Here is a 19,979-nt window from a genome sequence, read left to right on the forward strand (position 1 = left end):
TTAAGCTGTATCAACCTCAGCTTTGCCGATATCGCCACCTTTTTGGGGGATGAAAGTGCCTCTCTCCATTCCTCATCATCAATCTCCAAACCATCAGTCTCCCATTTTCTCCTGAGTGCAAGTAATGGGTCAGGGGTGTGGTGTATAAGTTTTTTATATGTTAGAAAGATAGCCCTCCACGGTAAGTGACCATCAAGCGTTGTTCCTGGTGGAATGTTTGAATGGAGCGAGTGTCTGATCTGCATGTACCGGAAGAACTCTGTTTGCGCCAATTCGTAAGTTTGCTGTAGGGAGGCAAAGGTCACCATACCGTTAGGTCCCCACAAGTCCCTTATATGGGAGATCCCTATCAAATCCCAATTACGAAATCCTTTGGTGCGACCCAGTGAGCCCAGCTTTTCGGAAACCCAGAGCGGGGTCGCCAATGTGAGTTTGTCGGCCCATCCCAGTTTCCGACTCACAATATGCCAAAGTTGGACAGAGTGCTTTGTAGGCCCTGTGAGGTGGTACTTGTTAGGTTTTGAGTAAAGTGTGGCCTCAAAGTTCCCCCCCGGGGAGGAGCCACCTGTCCATTCCATACCCGGGATCATCCCCACTCCTATAAGTGCCCTGATTGATAGCCGAGAGGTGTGCTGCCCAGTAGTATTCACGGATGTCCGGAAGCGCTATACCCCCGCCGTACCACCCCAGTGTAAGTTTTTGGAGTGATATGCGTGGCGTACCACTCCACAACAGGTCTCAGTAGTCGCAAAATACTTATGTGGGACTAAATCAGGGTAGTTTTGGAGTGCGCATAAAAACCACGGCAGCGCCATCATCCTAAATAGAGCTGCCCAACCCAGCAGTGACCATGGGAGCGTCTTCCAAATGGGCGTGTCCCTTTGGAACCTTTGCAGAGGTGGCAAGAGGTTCCTTTCGTAGCGGGTCGTCACATCTCTGGAGATAAAAATTCCAAGGTACTTGAACCCTTCCATGGCTATCTGGATTGGGCAGTCACGCGGGATGGACGGAGGGGAGCCGTGTAATACGTACTGTAATGATTTCCCCCAGTTAATGCTTTACCCCGAGTTTTTCCCAAAGCGAGTAAAGATATCTAGGGCCACTCTGAGGGATTTAGAGGGGGAGGCAAGATACAATAGGATGTCATCAGCAAATAGCGAGATCCGGTCCTCCCACCCATCCATCCATCTGAGCCCTCGTAATGAGAGGTCCTGTCTTATCCAGGCCGCAAGAGGCTCCAAGCAGAGGGCGAAGAGCAAGGGTGAGCGGGGGCAGCCCTGTTGCGTCCCCCTTTCCAGTGCGAACATCTCGGAGATCTTGTTGTTCACAACCACATGGGCTAATGGCTCAGTATAGAGGAGGCGCACCCACCCGATGAAATTAGGACTGAAGCCCAACCGTCTAAGGACCGCCATCATATAAGGCCATTCAAGCGTGTTGAATGCCATAGCGGCATCCAGCGATACCACGACCGCATCTTCCTGAATCATGTGGCAGCAACCCATCACGCCGTGGAGCCGTCGCAGATTGAGCGCTGTGTTACGGTGCGGCATGAAGCCCGACTGGTCTGGATGAATCAATTTGGTGATTATTTGCTTAATCCTATTTGCAAGGAGTTTCGCCAGTATCTTGGGCTCCGCATTTAATAACGATATTGGCCTGTATAAGGGGCACAGGTCTCTAGGTTTCCCTTCTTTAGGGATAGCCACCAGGGTGGCGACACGTTGGTCCCTCGATAGCCTCCCCAAAGTTTTACTATCTTCAAACATATTTTTGAGGAGCAGGCCCAGGCAGTCAGGTTGGAGCTTGTACAACTCAATAGGGAGGCCGTTGGGGCCCAGGGCTTTCCCAGGCCGCAGGTCATTAATAGCCTTTGCCAATTCGGTGGTGGTGAGTTCGCCGTCCAAAGTCTCTCGGTCATCCTCAGTAAGTGTGGGCAGCTTTATGTCGGCTAAGAGTGCGGAGGAGTCCTTCTCCGATCGCTCCGTCCCTCTGCTGTATACTCTTTTGAAATGTGCGGCAAATTCGCTCATTATCTCCCGAGGTTCAGTAGGGGGGGGGGGGGCCCTCAGTCTGAAGCTCAGCCAGCACCCTCTGCGTTTTCTGCTTTTTGTCTAACCAGGCAATTAATTTGCCCGCTTTGTCCCCTTGATCATAGAGTCGGCCTCCTCTGTCTCTTGTTAGGTTTTTAGCGGCCTCAGTAGCTAGGTCCTTATACTCAGCCGCTTTCAACTGCATTTGATGATGAGCCTCTAGGGTCCCGTGCGCCTGTGCTTGCCCTTCCAGTGCGAGAAGATCGTGTTCGATGGTAAGCATTTGTGCCTCCCTTTCTTTACGCTGGCCGGCAATTTTGGAGAGGGCTTCACCTCTCAATACAGACTTAAATGTTTCCCAAAGGATAGCAGGGGAGTCCACTGTCCCAACATTATCACTGAAGTATTGGTCTATCGAGCGAGTGATCTCCCTCTTAATCCCGGGATTGCGTAAGAGCCAAGGGTTTATGGGCGCCACACTTCCTACTTTTTGTTCCCCAATGGTTAAGTGCCTCCACAAAAGGGAATGATCCGATATGCCCCGTGCCAGGTGCTTAATCTCTTGAACCATAGTGTTGTGCTGCAAAGGAGTAAGGAGATAGTCTATTCTGCAAAATGTATGGTGGGGTCCTGAAAAGAATGTGTACTGCCGTAGATTTGGGTGGCGCATGCGCCAAAGGTCAACTAGCCCAAATGCCTCCAAAAGATTGGAGAGCCACATGTGCCCCGTCGCGATGTTCCGAGGCGGGTGTCTATCCAGTTCTCCCGACACCACTGCGTTGAAGTCCCCCCCCCCCAATTAGAAGCTGCCCCTCGGGGAGGGAAAGGAGAAGTTTACTCAGGTCCTGGTAGGATTGATTTTGAAGACCCGGTGGGATATATATCGTCACTAAGTTAAGTGTGCGTCCTTCCCACTTTCCCGTGAGCACCGCATAGCGGCCCAGCGGGTCCGTCTTTGAGTGTTCAATGACCATTGGAAAGTTACGGTGCCACAAAATGCCCACTCTGCGAGATCCCGTGGTGAAGCCTGCATGTGTAGCCAGTTTATAACCCCATCTGTTAAGTGCGTGGCACGTGTTACCAATGAGGTGAGTTTCTTGCAAGAGGACGATACCTGGGAGGTGCCGTTTAAGAAACTGGAGTACTATGCCTCGCTTAAGCTCGTCTCCCAACCCATTAACGTTCCAGCTAAGGATCTTCAAACTTTTATCCCACCTTGTAGCCATCTCCGAATGCTATTTCGAGCGCCATTCCCCATATCTGCAATAACTGTGCAAACATATGCATGCACATTACGATTAGGCTCCCATTTCCCCTGCAGCGCTTTCCCGATCCTCTATCGAATGTGTCTCTCAATGTTCCGTGGCCAGTCGAGCAGTCCGCCCGTGTAATGCCAGTACTTAGTCAGACGATGTCTTTGGCCCTTCCCATGTAAATTTACTCCCTTCCGGGCATGGAGAAAGCAGCCCCCACACTGTTAGTACCATCCTGGGCAAGCCTTCCCCCCGATATCGTAGAAAAGATTATACATTACAGTTCGGTTTGCAGCCATCTGGGAACGCAGCCCTCCGATCAACGCTGTTCCGCTAATGTCTCTGAGCGCCATCCATATCCGGGCTGCGGGATCTCGATCACCATGAGCGCTGACTTGTTCTGTCCGTATCAGACCTGCCATCCAGGGGTCCCAGTGACTTGGGCCGGGCATCTCTCCAGTCGTCCCCTGCCGCATTTGCCGACGTCTGCAATGCTCCTCTGTCAAGCCAGTCTTGTACCTCTGAAGGCGCGGTGAAGAAGAGGGATTTCCTGCCATCAATTACTTTGAGCTTTGCTGGGAAGAACATCATGTATTTGATGCCCTTACCCGGAAGCACCGCTTTCAACCCATCAAATGATCGTCGCTCCCGTTGCACCTTGTGCGTGAAATCTGGGAAAAGCCTGACTATTGCATTTTCATATTTTAGGTCTCCCATCTGTCTGGCGGCTTGCAGGATGGCATCCCGATCCCTATAGTTGAGGATTTTCGCGATAATGGTTCGCGGCGGGGCTCCGGCTTGGGGATCGGCACGTGGTGCGCCCTTTCAACGGAGAACATAGCAGAGAGCCGTTTCGGTTTCAGCCAGTTAAGGATCAGATCCTCGAGAAATAGGTCCACACTAGGCCCTTCCGAACCTTCTGGAACACCCACCACGCGGATGTTGTTCCGTCGGGCCCTCCCTTCCTGATCTTCGAGCTTCAGGGCTACTTGAGGGTGTTGGTGGACCAGTTCGTTAACCCTCTGTTCAAGCTTCTTGGAGGAGGCCTGAAGCTCCCTGATATCCGTCTCGTTACTACTGGCCTTGTCCGAAGTTTTGTTGAGATCAGCCCGCAAAAGATTCATTTCAATGGACACTATCGATTTTCGTCTTAAGGGTGGTCCCTAGGTTTTGTATAGCCGCCATTATGGAAGCCAAGGAGGGTTTCGCCGATACTGGTTGCTCCCCTGTTGCCCCCTCAGTCTGAAGGGGCTGACCTCGGGACTGCATATTTATCGAGCTTGTTCGTTTGGGCAGCCGCCACCCCTTTAGGTTTCATGTTGTGTTCCCCTCGTCAAAACCGCCGGCAACCAGGGTATGCTGTGAGCTTACGTCACTTGCCCGTTAACGTCCCGCAAGCGGGTAGCAATCTATTTCTTCCGGCCGGTTCGTCCCTCCTTGATATATCTGCGTAGCCCCCTTCTGCGGTTCCCACCGCCGCACAGCAGGAGTTGTGTCCGCCCTCAGTGGCAGGCCTTCACATCCCGGTCAGACACGCGTGTCGCCCGGGTCTTCCTCCTCCGCCACCGGCTCCCGATCCACACTCCGGCCAGCAGAGAGGGAGAATAGACTCGCTCTTCTTGGGCCCCCTCCCTTTACGAAGGCCTGTGCAGCTAGATCGTAATGCAGCCAGTAGTGAACTCTTCTGGGTGAGCTTCAGTACCCTCACCCCATCATAGGCCGCCACACACTCTTTCCCCCCTCTGTACCCGGTTCTCCGAAGAAGGGGCAGCGGAGACCAATCCCCGGCTGTGACGCACTACGGCTTGTTTATGAAGGGGCTCATTTTCCTACTTCGACACTGGGCCGTAGGGTCCTGGGCCGCCGGGGCACAGCTAGGGGTGATCGTGGACATAGGGTCCGGATGTCTTGCGGCGCAGTCCACAATCAGTAACCACCAGAGCCCTCACGCCACAGCTGCCTTCTGTCCTTGCAGGGGCGTGCAGCAAGCCGGCAATGCTCACCACCACCACCTTCTGGGTTCTGCCTCACCGCCCAATATTCATGCTGTAGTTCTTAGGGCCGAATGATGGCACCGAGGCCAGGTCTGCCCTCAGTAGGCAGGCGCTCCCGCTGGTCGCAGGTGCAGGCTGTCCCGCAGGTCCTGTGTTCAGGCTGCCTCACAGGGTAAATGATGCGTGCAGCTGATTGGCTCCCGGATCGCCGCTTCATTTTGGTGCATTCCGCGTGTGCGAAAGCGCCAACCTCAGCCTCCGGTGCACACAGGGGCCGCGATTCGCCGCGCGGTCCCCTTCAGCGTTAGTTCAGCGGGGGGCGCCAAGGGCCAGCCGCGCCCCCGACGGCAAGCACCGCCACAGGCCCCAGCTCCGGGGCGTTGCATACGTAATAGCTGGTGGTCCTCCCGTCTCAGGCACACCGCGGCAACGGAGGCGTCCTCAAACCTCCGGGTCACAGAATCCGGTACCGCAGACTTTCACCAGGATCTGCCAAACTCTTCGTAGTGCTGCATTGAGGAGAATTGCCGGATTTCTGGGGAATTAGGCTTTGCTCCAGCGGAGCTCGCACTTAAGTGGCCATCTTTGCTGGCGCTTAGCCATGCCCCCACAGATGACAAGTTCGATGCTACTAACTTTGGACTGCAGTTGCCATGAGAAGATTTGGGACGTGAAGAACAATGAGGTGTGGCACCACTGTTGAAGAACAGTGGTGTTGTGGTGTGTCTTTCTTAGGAAGATGGGGCAAAAAGCAAGCAGGAGGCAGTTGTGTATGTGTGGTTGAGTTTATTTCATATGCTCCATGGGCGCTTACTAACAACAGAGAGTGGCAGTGGAACTATATATGCAATATTATAATCACTTCATCATGAATGCACACAACATGCAATAAAATGACAGTACATAATCGGAAAATGCCCCAACCCTGTGGAATTAATCCATTTAGAATATAGTTGTTACAGAACTTTTATAAAACCACAAATATTATAAAAGTATATAAAAACAGTGATAAGGCATATTACACTATGATATTTTTTATAGAGCACACATATTTGTGTGCGTTTTACAGTGCTGATTCTTGAACCAATGTCTGCACAGTTCGATTTTAATGGCTACAATAGATTTTAAACAACAATCATTTTATAAAGGAAGATTCTGTACACAGGGACACATGACGGTTATTCAATCAACCTGGAACTAAAAACCCAACACGAGTTTTTCAGATGCTGAATTTATGGGAGGGGGGAGAAGGTTCTGGCTAGAAAAATGCAATGGTCAATGGTCACAGAACAACATACTGTTGGAGCCTTTTCTACAAGAAGAGGGGGTGGCTACAGTAACTGCACAATTGATAATTATTTTGGACGCAGATAATAAGTGGAAGAGATAGGTAAAAGACAGTGCATGACAACACTGATGAAGGGGACTGAACAGCCATGCAAAACTGCTGCAACTATTCAGCTAGTAAAGGGGTATACTCAGCCACCACAAAGAAACTCGCCACCGGAAAAGAGAATAGTGGGAAGGCAAACTTGTGTCCTTAAGACACACGGGTACTAACCTAGCAAACCCCTCAATTCTGAGTCTAAGCATTTGGCATATACAAAACTAAAGACAAACCTACCTGAGTTAACCCAGATGATTTTAGTAGCTCCTGCGGTGACCTGGTGCCATAAAGATTTGGAGGACGTAGTGATAAGATTCGACTGTATATTCTGTTTCTGTCCTGTAACAAATGTAATCTCATAAATCAAAAACCTATAGCTGATTGAGCATTCATAAAATGTAAACACAACAAGTATTTGCAAATCCTATAGGTCTGGCCTTGGCAAGCTTGTGCGACTGATTTTTATGTTATATTTTGACACAAGCATATGGCATAGAGAGAAAATAAATGTTGCCCCTAAATAGGGTAGCGTAAGCTTGCAGTAAAATATTTACATTTAAAAATAAATTACCATTGCATATGATTTTATTAGAGCATTACTAGTGCTACATAGCAGATGGATGCTCAGATGAAAATGTTTGTGGAAAAGGTACTATTGGCTTTGAACTACTGTACTCTGAATACATAGTTTAAACACACAAGGATGACTAAAACAAGTAAATAAGAATACAGAATGGACATACCAAGCAGTGTCAAAGTATTGGGGGACCAGTCAGGGGACTGAATTGCACTTTATTTTAAGCAGATGTGCATATGTGATCGTAAAAAATGCCAGCACTCACAGTGCAATAGACCCACCCATGTATTGTCTTATGAAACAAGTTGATTACATGACTTTGGAGAAACAGCTAAAGCTACCACTAGGCCAGACCCAAGAATATGATCCCTTATTTTTCTACATCATTCCTATTCCTTTGTTTACACACAGCAAATGTTGCAAATTAAATGGTGAAAGTCATAAAAAGTCTTGGGAGCTTCAGGCTGGGGGCACATGGTAAGTGAGCAAGCTGGGAGGGAATACAATGTATTGCTTCTTTAGGAATCAATACTTTTTACTGATTAAAGCAAACATGAGCTTCCTTACAATAATAGTCCCAAAACCCCATAAATCGCTGTCCCTCTTCGGATAGCACACATGAAAAACCCTAGTTTTACTGTAAACAGACATTTGCAGAACATAAACGCGATCCCTATTTCTAAATTCATGAAACAAAGGAAACAGGATAGATTTCAAAGTGAAACATTTCAAAGTAAAACACAAATATATCATTCCTCTCTTCCTCAATGTGTGCAATGAAATCATGTTCCAGCTCAATAACCATGATGGCTTCCTGTGTCAACGAAGACACTGGGTAATCAGCCAAAGGGTTTTTTAGGTCGAGGGACCGTCCGGTCTGCCGAAGGCAGAACCGGAAGTCCGGAGATCTTATGATTCTTAGAGTGGCTATTTAGCCCGCCTCTCTTTTTGCCTCTCCTCCATTGGCTGGCTTCCTAAACGGAGGCCAGCCATTGGAGGAGAGAGCCGTCCCTCCAAATAGGCTCCGTCTTTTTCAGATTCGGGGGCGTGTTCCGTGCTCTTCTTTCCACTTTTTAGCCACGCCCTTTTTAGGCGTGTTTTTCTCTCCTCCAGCCAATGGCAAGAGGAGAGAAAAAGAGACACGCCCCCGAATCCGAAAACGCCACTGCGTTTCTCCGAGGCATTTCTGCTTTGCCTCGGAGAAAGGCGGTGGTTTTCATGGCGACTCCCTTGAATGATTGTTGTGCCCCCGACAACTATATGTGGATATGCATAGAAGTATGTGCATTATTCCCCTGTATGGGGAACCAGGTTGGAGTCTTTGCTCAACATCGTGTGATTCTGCGTAAATTACTTCATCTCCCCGCGCCTACCAATACCATAGGGTCGAGTTCGCATAAAAAATGCAGAAAGAAAAAAATGCGCATTTCAGCCAGTCACTCAATTTAGGTCAGCTTCCCATATTTGGATAAAAAAAAATCTTCGTAATTTGCATAAGCTGCGTCACGAGCGCGGAGCCGTTGTTGTCATTTATTTTGACCCGCAAAGTCACTCATTCGGTGTCACCCACTGGAGCCGGTTACGTAACTCACTTAATAGCGATGTCGTAATGTAGGCCGCTGATGTCAGATTCCTCTGGACAGACGTCACTCATTAAAAACGGAAAAACATTTATTTTGTTTATAGCTACTCATCTAGACATTAGTGTAATACCACTCGTTTGGGTCAGTGATGTCACTCACCTGGACGTCGACGCCACTCATTTCAAACAGTGATGTCACCAGGCCCTTGGACCAGAGGTGCCTGTTACTCCTATGGACAATAAACATCACGTATGTGGACAAGTGATGCGCACTCATTTGAATTAGTTGCACGAGGCGTTTCAGTCATTTTGCAAGTGGCATTACGCTCAATCGCACATTTCGCCATGCATACCTCAGTGGGTTAATGTTCCTGCTGCATAAATCAGCTTGCGGAAGGAAAGCACGCCGTGGAGACCTCAACATTGAGGAAGCAGAGATGACACATGGCGTAGCGTCCAAGGTGACTAGGAGGCGTGGTGGCAAAAAAACAGCGCCTCAGGCCACGCCTGTCGATGGATTGCAGAAGCGGTGTGTGTCGGCTCCGTTTCACTCTTCTATGCACGGTTACCCTTGGCTGAGCCACGTTACCTGCCGTCTCGCGCCGGCACGAACCCACGTACCTGGAGGAGGGCACGCTTTTCATTTGGTAATTGCTTATTCGTTCGTGCATTTGTGCTTTTCAGTCACGCTATCTCCTTATTCTGTGCGTGTTTAACTACGGCTCATTTTACCACCCAAAACGGGGGTGAGGGGTCTCATGCCCCTGCTTGTACCAGGGTCCATGGCACCGCTTCCACCCAGTGCACGTCTACATCATGTGGCAGGCGAGGCCCAGTGGCGGGGTTCTGCGTCTGCCACCAGGGCTCTGCGTTCTGGTTCGCGGTTGACACTCGCAATGTGTGATCGTCTGCTGCCTTCGCTTCCTTTTCTGCCAATTTTAGAGCGTTTAGAAACGGGCTGCCTTCATTGACCCCAGAGACATGAAACCCTAATTTCTTAGGAATTGACAATGTTCAGAGAAGAAGCAGAAACGACGCCCAAGATGTGTGCAAAGGAACATTTTCAGGGATTATCCCGACTTTAATCATATATGCGATGCTTTAACACACAACAAAGGGTCATTTTCTCAAAGCGATTTTTTGCGGGGTTATATTGATTTTTCAATAATTTTGGTTATTTAGTTACCATGTTTGTATGGAGACAATACCATCTACACATGCCTGCACGAGTAGAATCGATTTTTTATTTAATTTGATGAACTTTCAAATACTATGGGGTTCTTAATTCTTGACCGCGTAGGAAGTATCATACAACGGTATTCTCTTTATTTTACATGTTTTTCCTTTTTTCCACCACATCCTACCTATCAAAATACAATTTCAACATTTCGCATACGAATAGTAAAATATTTATATTCTATTTTTACCTTTTAATGTTGGCGCTTTTATTTATTGGGAACAGAAGAAAACACAACAAAGTTAAAATAAAATAAAAAATTTAAACCGTTTACTATGTATGTGTGTGTGTGTGTGGCTGTGTGTGTATGTGTATGTGGCTCTGTGTATGTATGTGTGGCTCTGTGTGTGTGGCTTTGTGTGTGTGGCTCTGTGTAAGTGTGGGTGGCTGTGTGTGTGTGTGGGAGGCTCTATATGTGTGTGGCTCTGTGTGGGTGACTTTTTTTGTAGGTGGGTCTATGCGTGGGTGGCTGTCTGTGTGTGGGTTGCTCTGTGTAGGTGGCTCTGTGTAGGTGGCTCTGTGTGGGTGGCTCTGTGTGGGTGGCTCTGTGTGGGTGGGTGGCTCTGTGTGTGTGGGTGGCTCTGTGTGTTTGTTTGTGGCTCTATTTGTGTGTGGGTGGCTCTGTGTGTGGGTGCAAATGCAATAGGTCTCGCATTTGAGAGTGATTAAGCTATTGACATTGTAAATAACAATGCAGTTTCTTTAAATGTTTTAAAAACAAAAACATAAACAAAAATAATGTCATGAGCAATGCCAATAGCTCTAACTTTAACAATGCCGAGACCGTTGCATTGTAAATGCTTGTTTTCAATCTCTCCAGAAAGAAATTAGCTGCCTCAGGTTTTCTAAAGAGATGCGAATTCCACAGTGTGGAGAAACTCCCTTTGCCAGTGGGCACTTACTTTTCTCTGCAAGCTTTTGAAGTCTCTCTTGGGTAAGAGCACTCGCATAAGGGAATAGGAGAATTCGGTTGTTGTCGTAGTGGAGCTATTCTTTCAAGGATACAATCCCCATTCAAGACTGGTTCCTGCTACTCTGATCCAGCCAATACCACCATAATTGTGCCACTAGAGTGGATCTAGAATGGAGGTGATCATCTCTTTTCACAGAGGAGGGCAGGGAGGAGTCAGCATGATTGGGAGGGGTCAGGTGTGCTATAAAAGGCCTGCTGAACTACTGTAACACCTACTTCTGGCACCCCATACAAGGAATCTGAGCGCCCAAAAAGTGGCAGCTCTCCTAGCATTGTCTAAGACCTCATAATTAAGAGACAACAAAGTTTTGATGAACCATGGCCAAAATGTCACCACTTCCTGAAGTCCAGGGAACACAGTTGCCAAGCCTCCGTCCACTTGTCACACGTGTGTCTCCAGTGAAGGCCCCTTACTCTATGTTCCCAATATCCAACCATCTATTTTTCCCGTCCGCGCTTAGGTTCCTTTATGATGGTTTTATAATGCTCCCATTATTTCTCCATGTCCCTTTAGGGGATCTCTCATGGAGTCTCCCTGGTTTCATTCACCTCGATTCCTTTTTTCCTCCCCTATATTGTATAAAGAAGTCCTGTTTGACTCTTTTGGATTACTTCTCTGCAATAGTCCTTGATATTTAGCTTGAAACTATCATTTAGCAGCTTTATTAAAGGACGGCCATTTCAAACATGTGGATCCACTTCCCCTAGTAGTACCTCCCGTCCAGGAAGTCGTTTGGCTCCTGACGTGGAAGCACGTCATTGTTAATCCTGCTGTCTCCTTACCATATCAGAGGGCTCAGCTCACTTCTAATAAGGTCCAGAGGTTTCCTCTAAGTTGCATCTGACACCTTGAATACTGCTGCATTGCATACGAGGCCTCACTGAATGCCATTTGTTTCTTTCTGCAAGTATGCTGCAGGTTTAGGCGCAGCTCGCAGCCTCTCTACCTTTGATTGCCTACCCCTTGTCCTTCGAGCCTGCTCGATAAGCCCAAGCAAATGTCACCATCCAACTTGCTTCATGGACCCTGCCTCCTTTATTGATTTTTAATCATAATCCACTGTACTCAACAAAAGCATCTGCACACCTGATGTCTGTCTCTCAGTCGCAGTCAATGGTTATGCCACTTTCAGACATATTGACAATCTTATGCATCCTATGCCTGCCAGATGCATGAACCCAGAGTACCACAGAGTGAACACTAACATGGAACTCTCGAAATAGCAACACTCACCCTCCACAAAGAATCCGTATCCTGAAGTAGAGGACTCATTATCAACATGCAGGGCTTGGGGGTTAATGGAGAGAGAACATTTGGGCCTGTGTGCAAGAGACCAGTGGGTGCACCTTTTCCAGTTTAGTTGAATCTAGATTTTACATTGGTGCTAAATCCCCATAAGGTTACATTTTATAATTCATTGTCGTTTTCCTTTATTTAAACAATGTCTGCTTGCTAAACACAAACAGTCCCACTGGGAGGTAGATTACAGTTATATTAGGCTAACCGAGCATAGCTATAGAAATTCACAAATCTACAAGCAAAAATGAGTCAACCTACACGGACATGATGATTATTTCCTTGCAAAGCAGTTCGAAATAATATCTTTATTAATGCTTGCCGCATGTGTGTGTTTCTCTTTGCATCATTAACATATAACGAACGTATGTAGTGTGTCTAAGTTGCTGAAGAAACATGTTTCCAAAATCTACTACTGTAGGCCCTAGAGTAGTTGAAGGATGAGCGTTTGGTTTTACAGTTATGGCCTGTGACATTCTTAAACCAAATCTGAATGCACTGAACAATCAACCTCGTCAAATCAGTCTTTGTGAAAACCAATCCCTAATTCTTGTTTGTAAAACAAAAATATATACTTGTTTTAGATCTTTTAAAGCTTATTTCCATAGATATAGTACATTAAAACCCAAGTACATCTAAGTAATACAAACTCTGTTTCACTGTCGTTTTTGAATCAGTAGCACAATTGTATGGTTAACATGATATGGTGATTTTACCCTGCAAATCACTCACCCTTCATATGAACTGAAGGCTACAAGGACCGTAACCATCAAAGATAAGTGTGCTGATGAATTTTTCTGTATGGCTCAAATAGAGGTCTCATCAACGGGGTTAACGTCGTTTTTATGTTACATGCTGCCAACTGGTTCCCTATGTCAGGATTTGTAGCGAGTCCGCAGAGGAATACAAGATACACCCCAACTCAATACCAAACAAAAAGCTCATATCAATCTTCCCCACTCCCTCAAAGATGGATACACAAGAATCGTGGTTAGTGACTGAGCAGACCGGCTTGGCATGGTGTTTTGGTTCGAGAACTTGGTATTTCCTTCTAACATTATAGCAACTCTCAGATGTAACTCCAATGTGAGCTGCCAAATCTAAGATGGTGCCTAGCCCAGAGAACAACTTATTCCATGTAACTGAAGGCAGATTCAGTATGCAAGTCTTCAGAGGATGCAGAACCCTGTCTAGCGACTGTATGTGTTGGGTTCTTCCTCTTATGTCCCAATCCCCACCAGCTCCTCACTCACATTCAACTTTGTGTTCTCACATTCCATTTTGCGTGTCTCCAGAGGACTCTAAGCTTCACTTTTCATACAGTAGTACTCCTGTAAATTGGCACTCTGAGACGAATTAGCACATCAGGACAAGGACCCAAAACCCTGTATTTGTCACTGTACAACTGAAAGGTGTCATCTTGATTACTGTGGTCCAAAACAGAGTACACTACCAGCTACATACTTAGCAATGCCTTCGTCAACACTTCTATATACCTGCCTAATGAATTAAGGTCACAAAATGTTATGAATTCAGAGTTGTGCAGCTAAGTTTTGGAACTATGAACAGCCTTGAGTTATAGTGCCCCCATCATTGTAAGTAGTTCATGGTGTAACTTCAGTCCTGGGTGTGGTGTCAAAGCTAGCTTTCAGATCTGTGATAATCAGGTCTGTCATGCCCCACAATAATTCAAACTGCATTATTGGTACGCCGAATCACTGAATCTTCCCACACCATCTGATTGACAAGAGGAAGTGTTGGAAAAGCGTAGGCAAATATCTTGCACCCACACTGTATTCTCTTAGAACTACTGACTGTATTCTCTTAGAATTACTGACTTGGGGAGCCTAAGGGCTTGGACGCTCGACCTCGAACTAGGTTCGAGTCTCGGTAATGACGCTGGACATCCTGTGATTCTGGGCAAATCACTTAATCTCCCTGTGCCTAACAAAAAACAAGCATTGGCATAGCCAATAGGTCTCGCTTTTGGGACCTTATAAGTGTTTAGCCATGCAACAGTTGCTGTTGTTGCACCAAAGATATTATGCTGCATAACTAAATCCTTATAAGGTCCCAAAAGCGAGACCTATTGGCTATGCCAATGCTTGTTTTTTTTTTTACCACAGGCAGGAGGCATCTTAGGACTTTAACAACAGACAACTAAAAGCGGTCTATAGATGAGGTGCAAAAAGGCGCCTTCCCAGATGAAGCAGAAAGTGATTTAATCTACAGTAAAGAACATCTGACAAACATCGGTGTGAAAAGTCAGAGCTCTTTTAAGACAGAGACAGCAGGGAAATATGAACCGAAACATTGTGGACTTTAATTGCAGCCCCGCCTTCCTACGAATTATAAAAATGAACTGAAGTCACTCACGGGAGGACTCGTGTATTCATGCTCTGATGTCCCTCTGCTGAACTCTTCTTCCAAAAATATCTACCCCAAAGCAGCTGCACGAGATACATTTGGTCTTTTGTGCTCTTGCGTCATCACTTCCGTCACGGCAGAGACATTTTAACACGGCTTCTCTGTGTAACAACTAAACATCTGAAAACCTCTCTGGTTCTTCTCACATCTGCAGATGTTGCTCTGCAGGAGGACTTTGTTATTGCCGAGCATTTAATCACTTGCAGACTAGGTGCATACATTTAGTTTAATGCACTCTTAAAATGTTTAACGTTCAGAACCGATTTTGAAATTGAAAAACTGCAAAGTTCGGTGCTTTAAATGTGTTATTTAATAAGTACCTCGCCATTCTAGGTAGGGGAATATCCTACCTCGATCACCACCTCCGTTCTGTAAACCAAAAGCTGCATGACTACGACTAAAACAAGCCCGGCAGAGCGTGGCGCGCGCGCGCTTGGGGGCGGGGGAGCGCATTCCAGGCGGGGGAGCGGACCCTGTGAAGTGCTCCCATAAAGCGGATTGCATGGCGGCACGATGCGCGTGATTGTGCGCGTGCTAGCCATGCAATCCGCTTTTTGGGAGCACTTTTAAAAGCCCCTATAGTCTCACTTTGCGATCGCGTACGCGATAGCAAGGCGAGACCTAATGAATGTGTGTCCTAACGTAACTAGTGCTATGTAAAGCGCTCTGATACCGGATTGGATTCGGGTCAAGTTCGCGCTATATAAACCTCTGCGCAAAAAGAAAAGAAAAACTGACCAAGAATGTGCATTCACAACATTTTCAGAATCTCCTATACTGAATAAGAATAACTTAGTAGCCCCACTGAAAAGGATAACTCCTGTACAGCCTTATAGTTGAGCTCTGTTAGCCTGTGAAAAAAAAAAAACTTTAAGTGTTTTCTTCCATATTGTTTATTTTCAGAATGATGCATTTGACCTACTGTGAATTGCAGGCATTCATTGCGTATGTAGTGCATCACTACTTGGAAATACACATTCTTCAGATCTGATTTTGTAAAAAAGACCTCCATCCATTAGCGGTATCTGATCCTACAGTGAGGTTGTACAAAATGCTTGGAGTTCTGACCGTCATATTTAAAGGTCTGAAGTGTAGGTTTCATCAGTCTTCGATTTCATCTTTTTCCTGGCTATGAGGCAAGATGTGGACTAAACACCTTGTCCCTCTCTGTTAAACAGGTTCTTCTATAACCCTATCTGTCAACGACTCTTTCACCTCTGTTAATTGCCTTTATTTCTGGAAGATTTTATCTTGGATCAGCATCATATTTGATGCCTTATACTACTGATATGGTGTCAGGCACCAATCTGTCCGTGTTTCTAGACCTCCATTAATCTGGGAATTATCGTCATTTATTTTTCACTATATTGCCTCTATCACCCCTTCTCTTGAGTGGTAGGATATTGTAAGATACTTTGCTGAAGGGCACTCTGTTACCTTGAAAGAATTGCCTCTGATATTGTGGGCATCTGCCACCTGCTCTAAATCCCTTGACGCTGAAAAGTCTTTTGCTTGAACTTTCTTTATGATGGGCAACGGCATGACTGACAGTTTCAAAGTATGCATGTGTTACACGCTCAGTGTACGTCCATTCAAAGATCTGAAACAGCAATCAATCTCTCCTGCTCCCCGAGATTCATGAACAACTCAAGATTCTCCAAAGATGATAATACTTCAAAGAAGTTATCAACATTTTATTATGCCCATTATGAAATATTTTAAGAAATATATATTTTCATACTAACTACTAGATGGCAGGTACAAGATAAGCACGTAAATCTATAATAGATTCATGGTACAGAGCAAATGTTTTGTGGCATTTAAGTACACATCTTTAGGATATTTTGATCAAAAGTCCATTGTTAGTAAAAACATCCACTGTTCGGTGAAATCAACGCACCAGAAAAGGTTACTTAGAAAAAAGCAATCCATTGCTACAGGTGCAGAGAACACTGAAATGCATCAACACCAACTTCCCAAACTGTATAAACAGTTCCAAGGTTTAAGGGCAGGGTGAGGCAATGATAAGTTACTGATGTGTACTCACAATTTACATACTCTGGGTGAGCAAGGGATTGGTGATGATCAACATTAGTTTTTTTTTTTTAAATTATTTATTTATGAAGTTTGTAGACAATACAAAATAATACAAATGAAAACAATGTTCACAAACAAGAAAAAACTAAATAAAAGTACAGATCAAATTCGTTATGAACATCGTAGCATCAGATTATAGGTGCAAGAGGAGGTAATGGACACAGTGGGGTACAATCCAATACAGACAGTAAAAACATTTCCCTTTAGGCTGGGTCATAGCAGCTGTCTGAACAATCATGTATCTATTCATGTAAAAATGTGTCTGCCCTTCTGCAATAATTGGAACATATATACGTTCTGGGCAATAGCAAACATGCAACTCTTATTAGTCCTGATCCGCAGTTACTGCCGGTCATGAGACTTGGTATTGTGCAAATAGACCCCAAAAACTCAATAGTCCGGTAGACGGTGGAAGCAGTTCATTGTAAATGTCGGATTGTAATTTGCAATACACCATATCTCTTTCCCACTCAGCGACTGTAGGTACAGGCCCCCGCATCCACATCATAGCTAGTCTACGCTTAACCAGAAGCAGGCCCATGGCTATCAATTTGCGTACTTTTTTGGGCAAAGGTTACGTATATCCCAACAGCGCTAGCAACGGGTCAGGTTCGAGAGTTAGGCCCACAATCTCATTCAATACTGCAAAAATGTGATTCCAGAAATCAGCGACTGGAGGGCATTGCCATGCCAGATGGTAAAAGTCAGCACTCGGCATGTCACAACGCTCGCAGCTGTCAAGACTCGCGCACACCATATCTATGGAGGCGTACCGGTGTGTAATACACCCTGTTCAAGAAGTTAAAATGTGCCAGCCTGTGTCGACCATTCAGAGAAATCTTACGAGTGACCTCACAACAAAAAAACCCAGATATCGTCTGAAAGTTTCCTCCCCAAATCAGCCTGCCAGGCTAAAAGTGCCTACGAGTACTGGGAGCACTTTGTCTGTATGGCCGAGGCATATAGTTTAGAGACTAATTTAAGAGGAGATGGTGAACGGAGTAGGTTGGACAGTGGAGGGATCTCCATAGGCTCGGCTAGCTTGTCTCCCAGTACCGCTCAGAGAGCGTGTTTCGTTCTAAAGAATTGAAATTGTGTTAATGCAGAGGGTATCGCCCTATCGGCCACTACTTCATTCCAGGATACCAATCTACCGTCTTTAAAGAGACCACCCATCTCAAGCAAACGCAAACTCTGCAATGCTCGAAGCATACCCCGCTCTGAGCTAAGAGCATACCAATGACACCACTCAATCCGCATGAGAGATGAGTACAATTGTGCTCCAGCAAACGTCCCAAGAAGAACGTGTCATGCATGCACCAGAGTTCCCCGAAACAATAACTCTTCAGCGTCTAATCGGCGCTTAAGTCAAGAACCTAGGTAATGGATCGGGCGCGGCAGCTACGTTTTTAATGTGGAGGTGAGGAAGTGTCTGTGGGCCATGAACCCAACTATGAGTGTGCAAAGCTTGCGCAACCCGGTAATGAAGTTCTAAATCTGGTGCGCCTAAGCCTCCCGCAGTGCATGGTAACATCAGAGTGTTCAGAGCTACCCTAGGCGTTTTACCCGCACAGGCAAGCTTTGACATTAGCATGCGTAGCTCCTTGAACAAGTGGCGAGGTACTACGATAGGAATATTTACAAAAAGAAAAAGAAGGCGGGGCAGCACTATCATCTTCAACAATGAGACCCTCCCCAGCAGTGAGAGTGGTAGACAAATCCAGCGATCAACATCATCAATCAGCTTGGCTATTGTTCTTCCGTAATTAGCACGGACAACCTGATCCGCGTCTGAATGGACTTGAACGCCCAGGTACCGAACAGGGTCGGAAGTCTACTGTAGAGGGAAATCCAGCTCTACGGGATTCGTGCTAGGCGTCAACAGGAAAATCAAGGATTTTTTCTCAATTAATTTTCAATCCCGATAGACCACCAAAGCGCAGCACTTCTCACACAACAGGGGATAGATGAAGTTCCGGGTTTCTAATATACAATAGCATACCGTCCGCATAGGCTGATACTATTAAATTATAATCAGGAAAGCGAAGACCCCTATGGCCGTGGTATTCCTGCAGCACTCTCAACAAGGGTTCAGCCGCTAAAGCATATAATAACAGGGACAGAGGGCACCCCTGTTCAGTGGCCAGCGTAATCGATATGGGATCAGACACCACATCGCCAGCATGGACCCAAGCAACCAGAGAATTGTAGAGTACCGTCACCAACTGCAGGAAAACATTGCCGACTCCTATGCGACGCAGCACAGCGTAGAGAAAAGACCATTCAATGGAATCGAAGGCCTTCTCAGCATCTAAGAAGACCCCTGGAGCCTGGACCTCCGGTCGTATATGTTGGAGTGCCCCAAATACCGTTCAGAGATTATGCGACAGCGTGCGACCTGGAATAAATTGAGCCTGTTCAGGGCCTATTAACTGAGGCAGAAGTGGGGATAGCCGGTTAGTTAGAATTTTGGCGAAGATTTTTGTGTCTACGTTTAGCAGGGATAGCGGGCTATAAGAGGAGCATTTTTGGTGATCTGTCTGGTTTCAATAAAGTGACACTCAAGCCCTCCTGCATGATTGGCGGCATGATTCCGTCCGCCCCCATCTCCTGAAACAATGTGGTCAAGTGCGGAATCAATAGGTCACTAAAGGCTTTGTAAAATGCCACCGTGAGCCTGTCTTGTCCAGAAGCACTGCCCTCCCTCATCGAATTCAGCGCTAAACGTATTTCTGCAAGTTCCATAGGGCGTATCAAAAACTCCCAGTGCCAGTTTTGCAACCAGGGTAGTTCAATATATTCCAGATATTGCAATATATCCGCATCGCTAGGAGAGATTTTAGAGCTATGTAACTCTGGATAGTAATTTCAGAACTGATGCGCGATATCTGCCGGATCTTTCCAGACCGTGCCCTCTGCGCCCGATAAACTGATCACACCACTGGACTCAAACCTACGCCTAGGCATCGCCGCAAGCACACAGCCTGGCCGGTCTGCCTCACCATAAAATCTAGCCGTGGCATATTTGCCCACATGCTTGACCATCCCAGTCTGCTTCTGCGTTAAAATCATCAATCGTTAACCGCAGGAGCTCCAGCAATTGGGGGGTGGACCCCTGTGCC

The 19,979-nt window shown here is 46.4% G+C and overlaps 1 protein-coding gene across 2 annotated transcripts in view; it reads right to left on the bottom strand.

The window, feature by feature from the left end:
- The window catches only part of NBEAL1 (neurobeachin like 1), a 978,461-nt gene that overhangs the window by 236,584 nt on the left and 721,898 nt on the right, over positions 1-19,979 (bottom strand). For both annotated transcript variants that reach the window (XM_085648956.1, XM_085648955.1), the window contains one exon: positions 6,905-7,006. In XM_085648956.1, the coding sequence (XP_085505082.1) occupies positions 6,905-7,006 (102 nt within the window). The remainder of the gene's footprint in view (positions 1-6,904; positions 7,007-19,979) is intronic.

This window comes from Triturus cristatus, chromosome 3_2 (genome assembly GCF_964204655.1).
Source record: "Triturus cristatus chromosome 3_2, aTriCri1.1, whole genome shotgun sequence".
NCBI classification, from domain to species: Eukaryota; Metazoa; Chordata; class Amphibia; order Caudata; family Salamandridae; genus Triturus; species Triturus cristatus.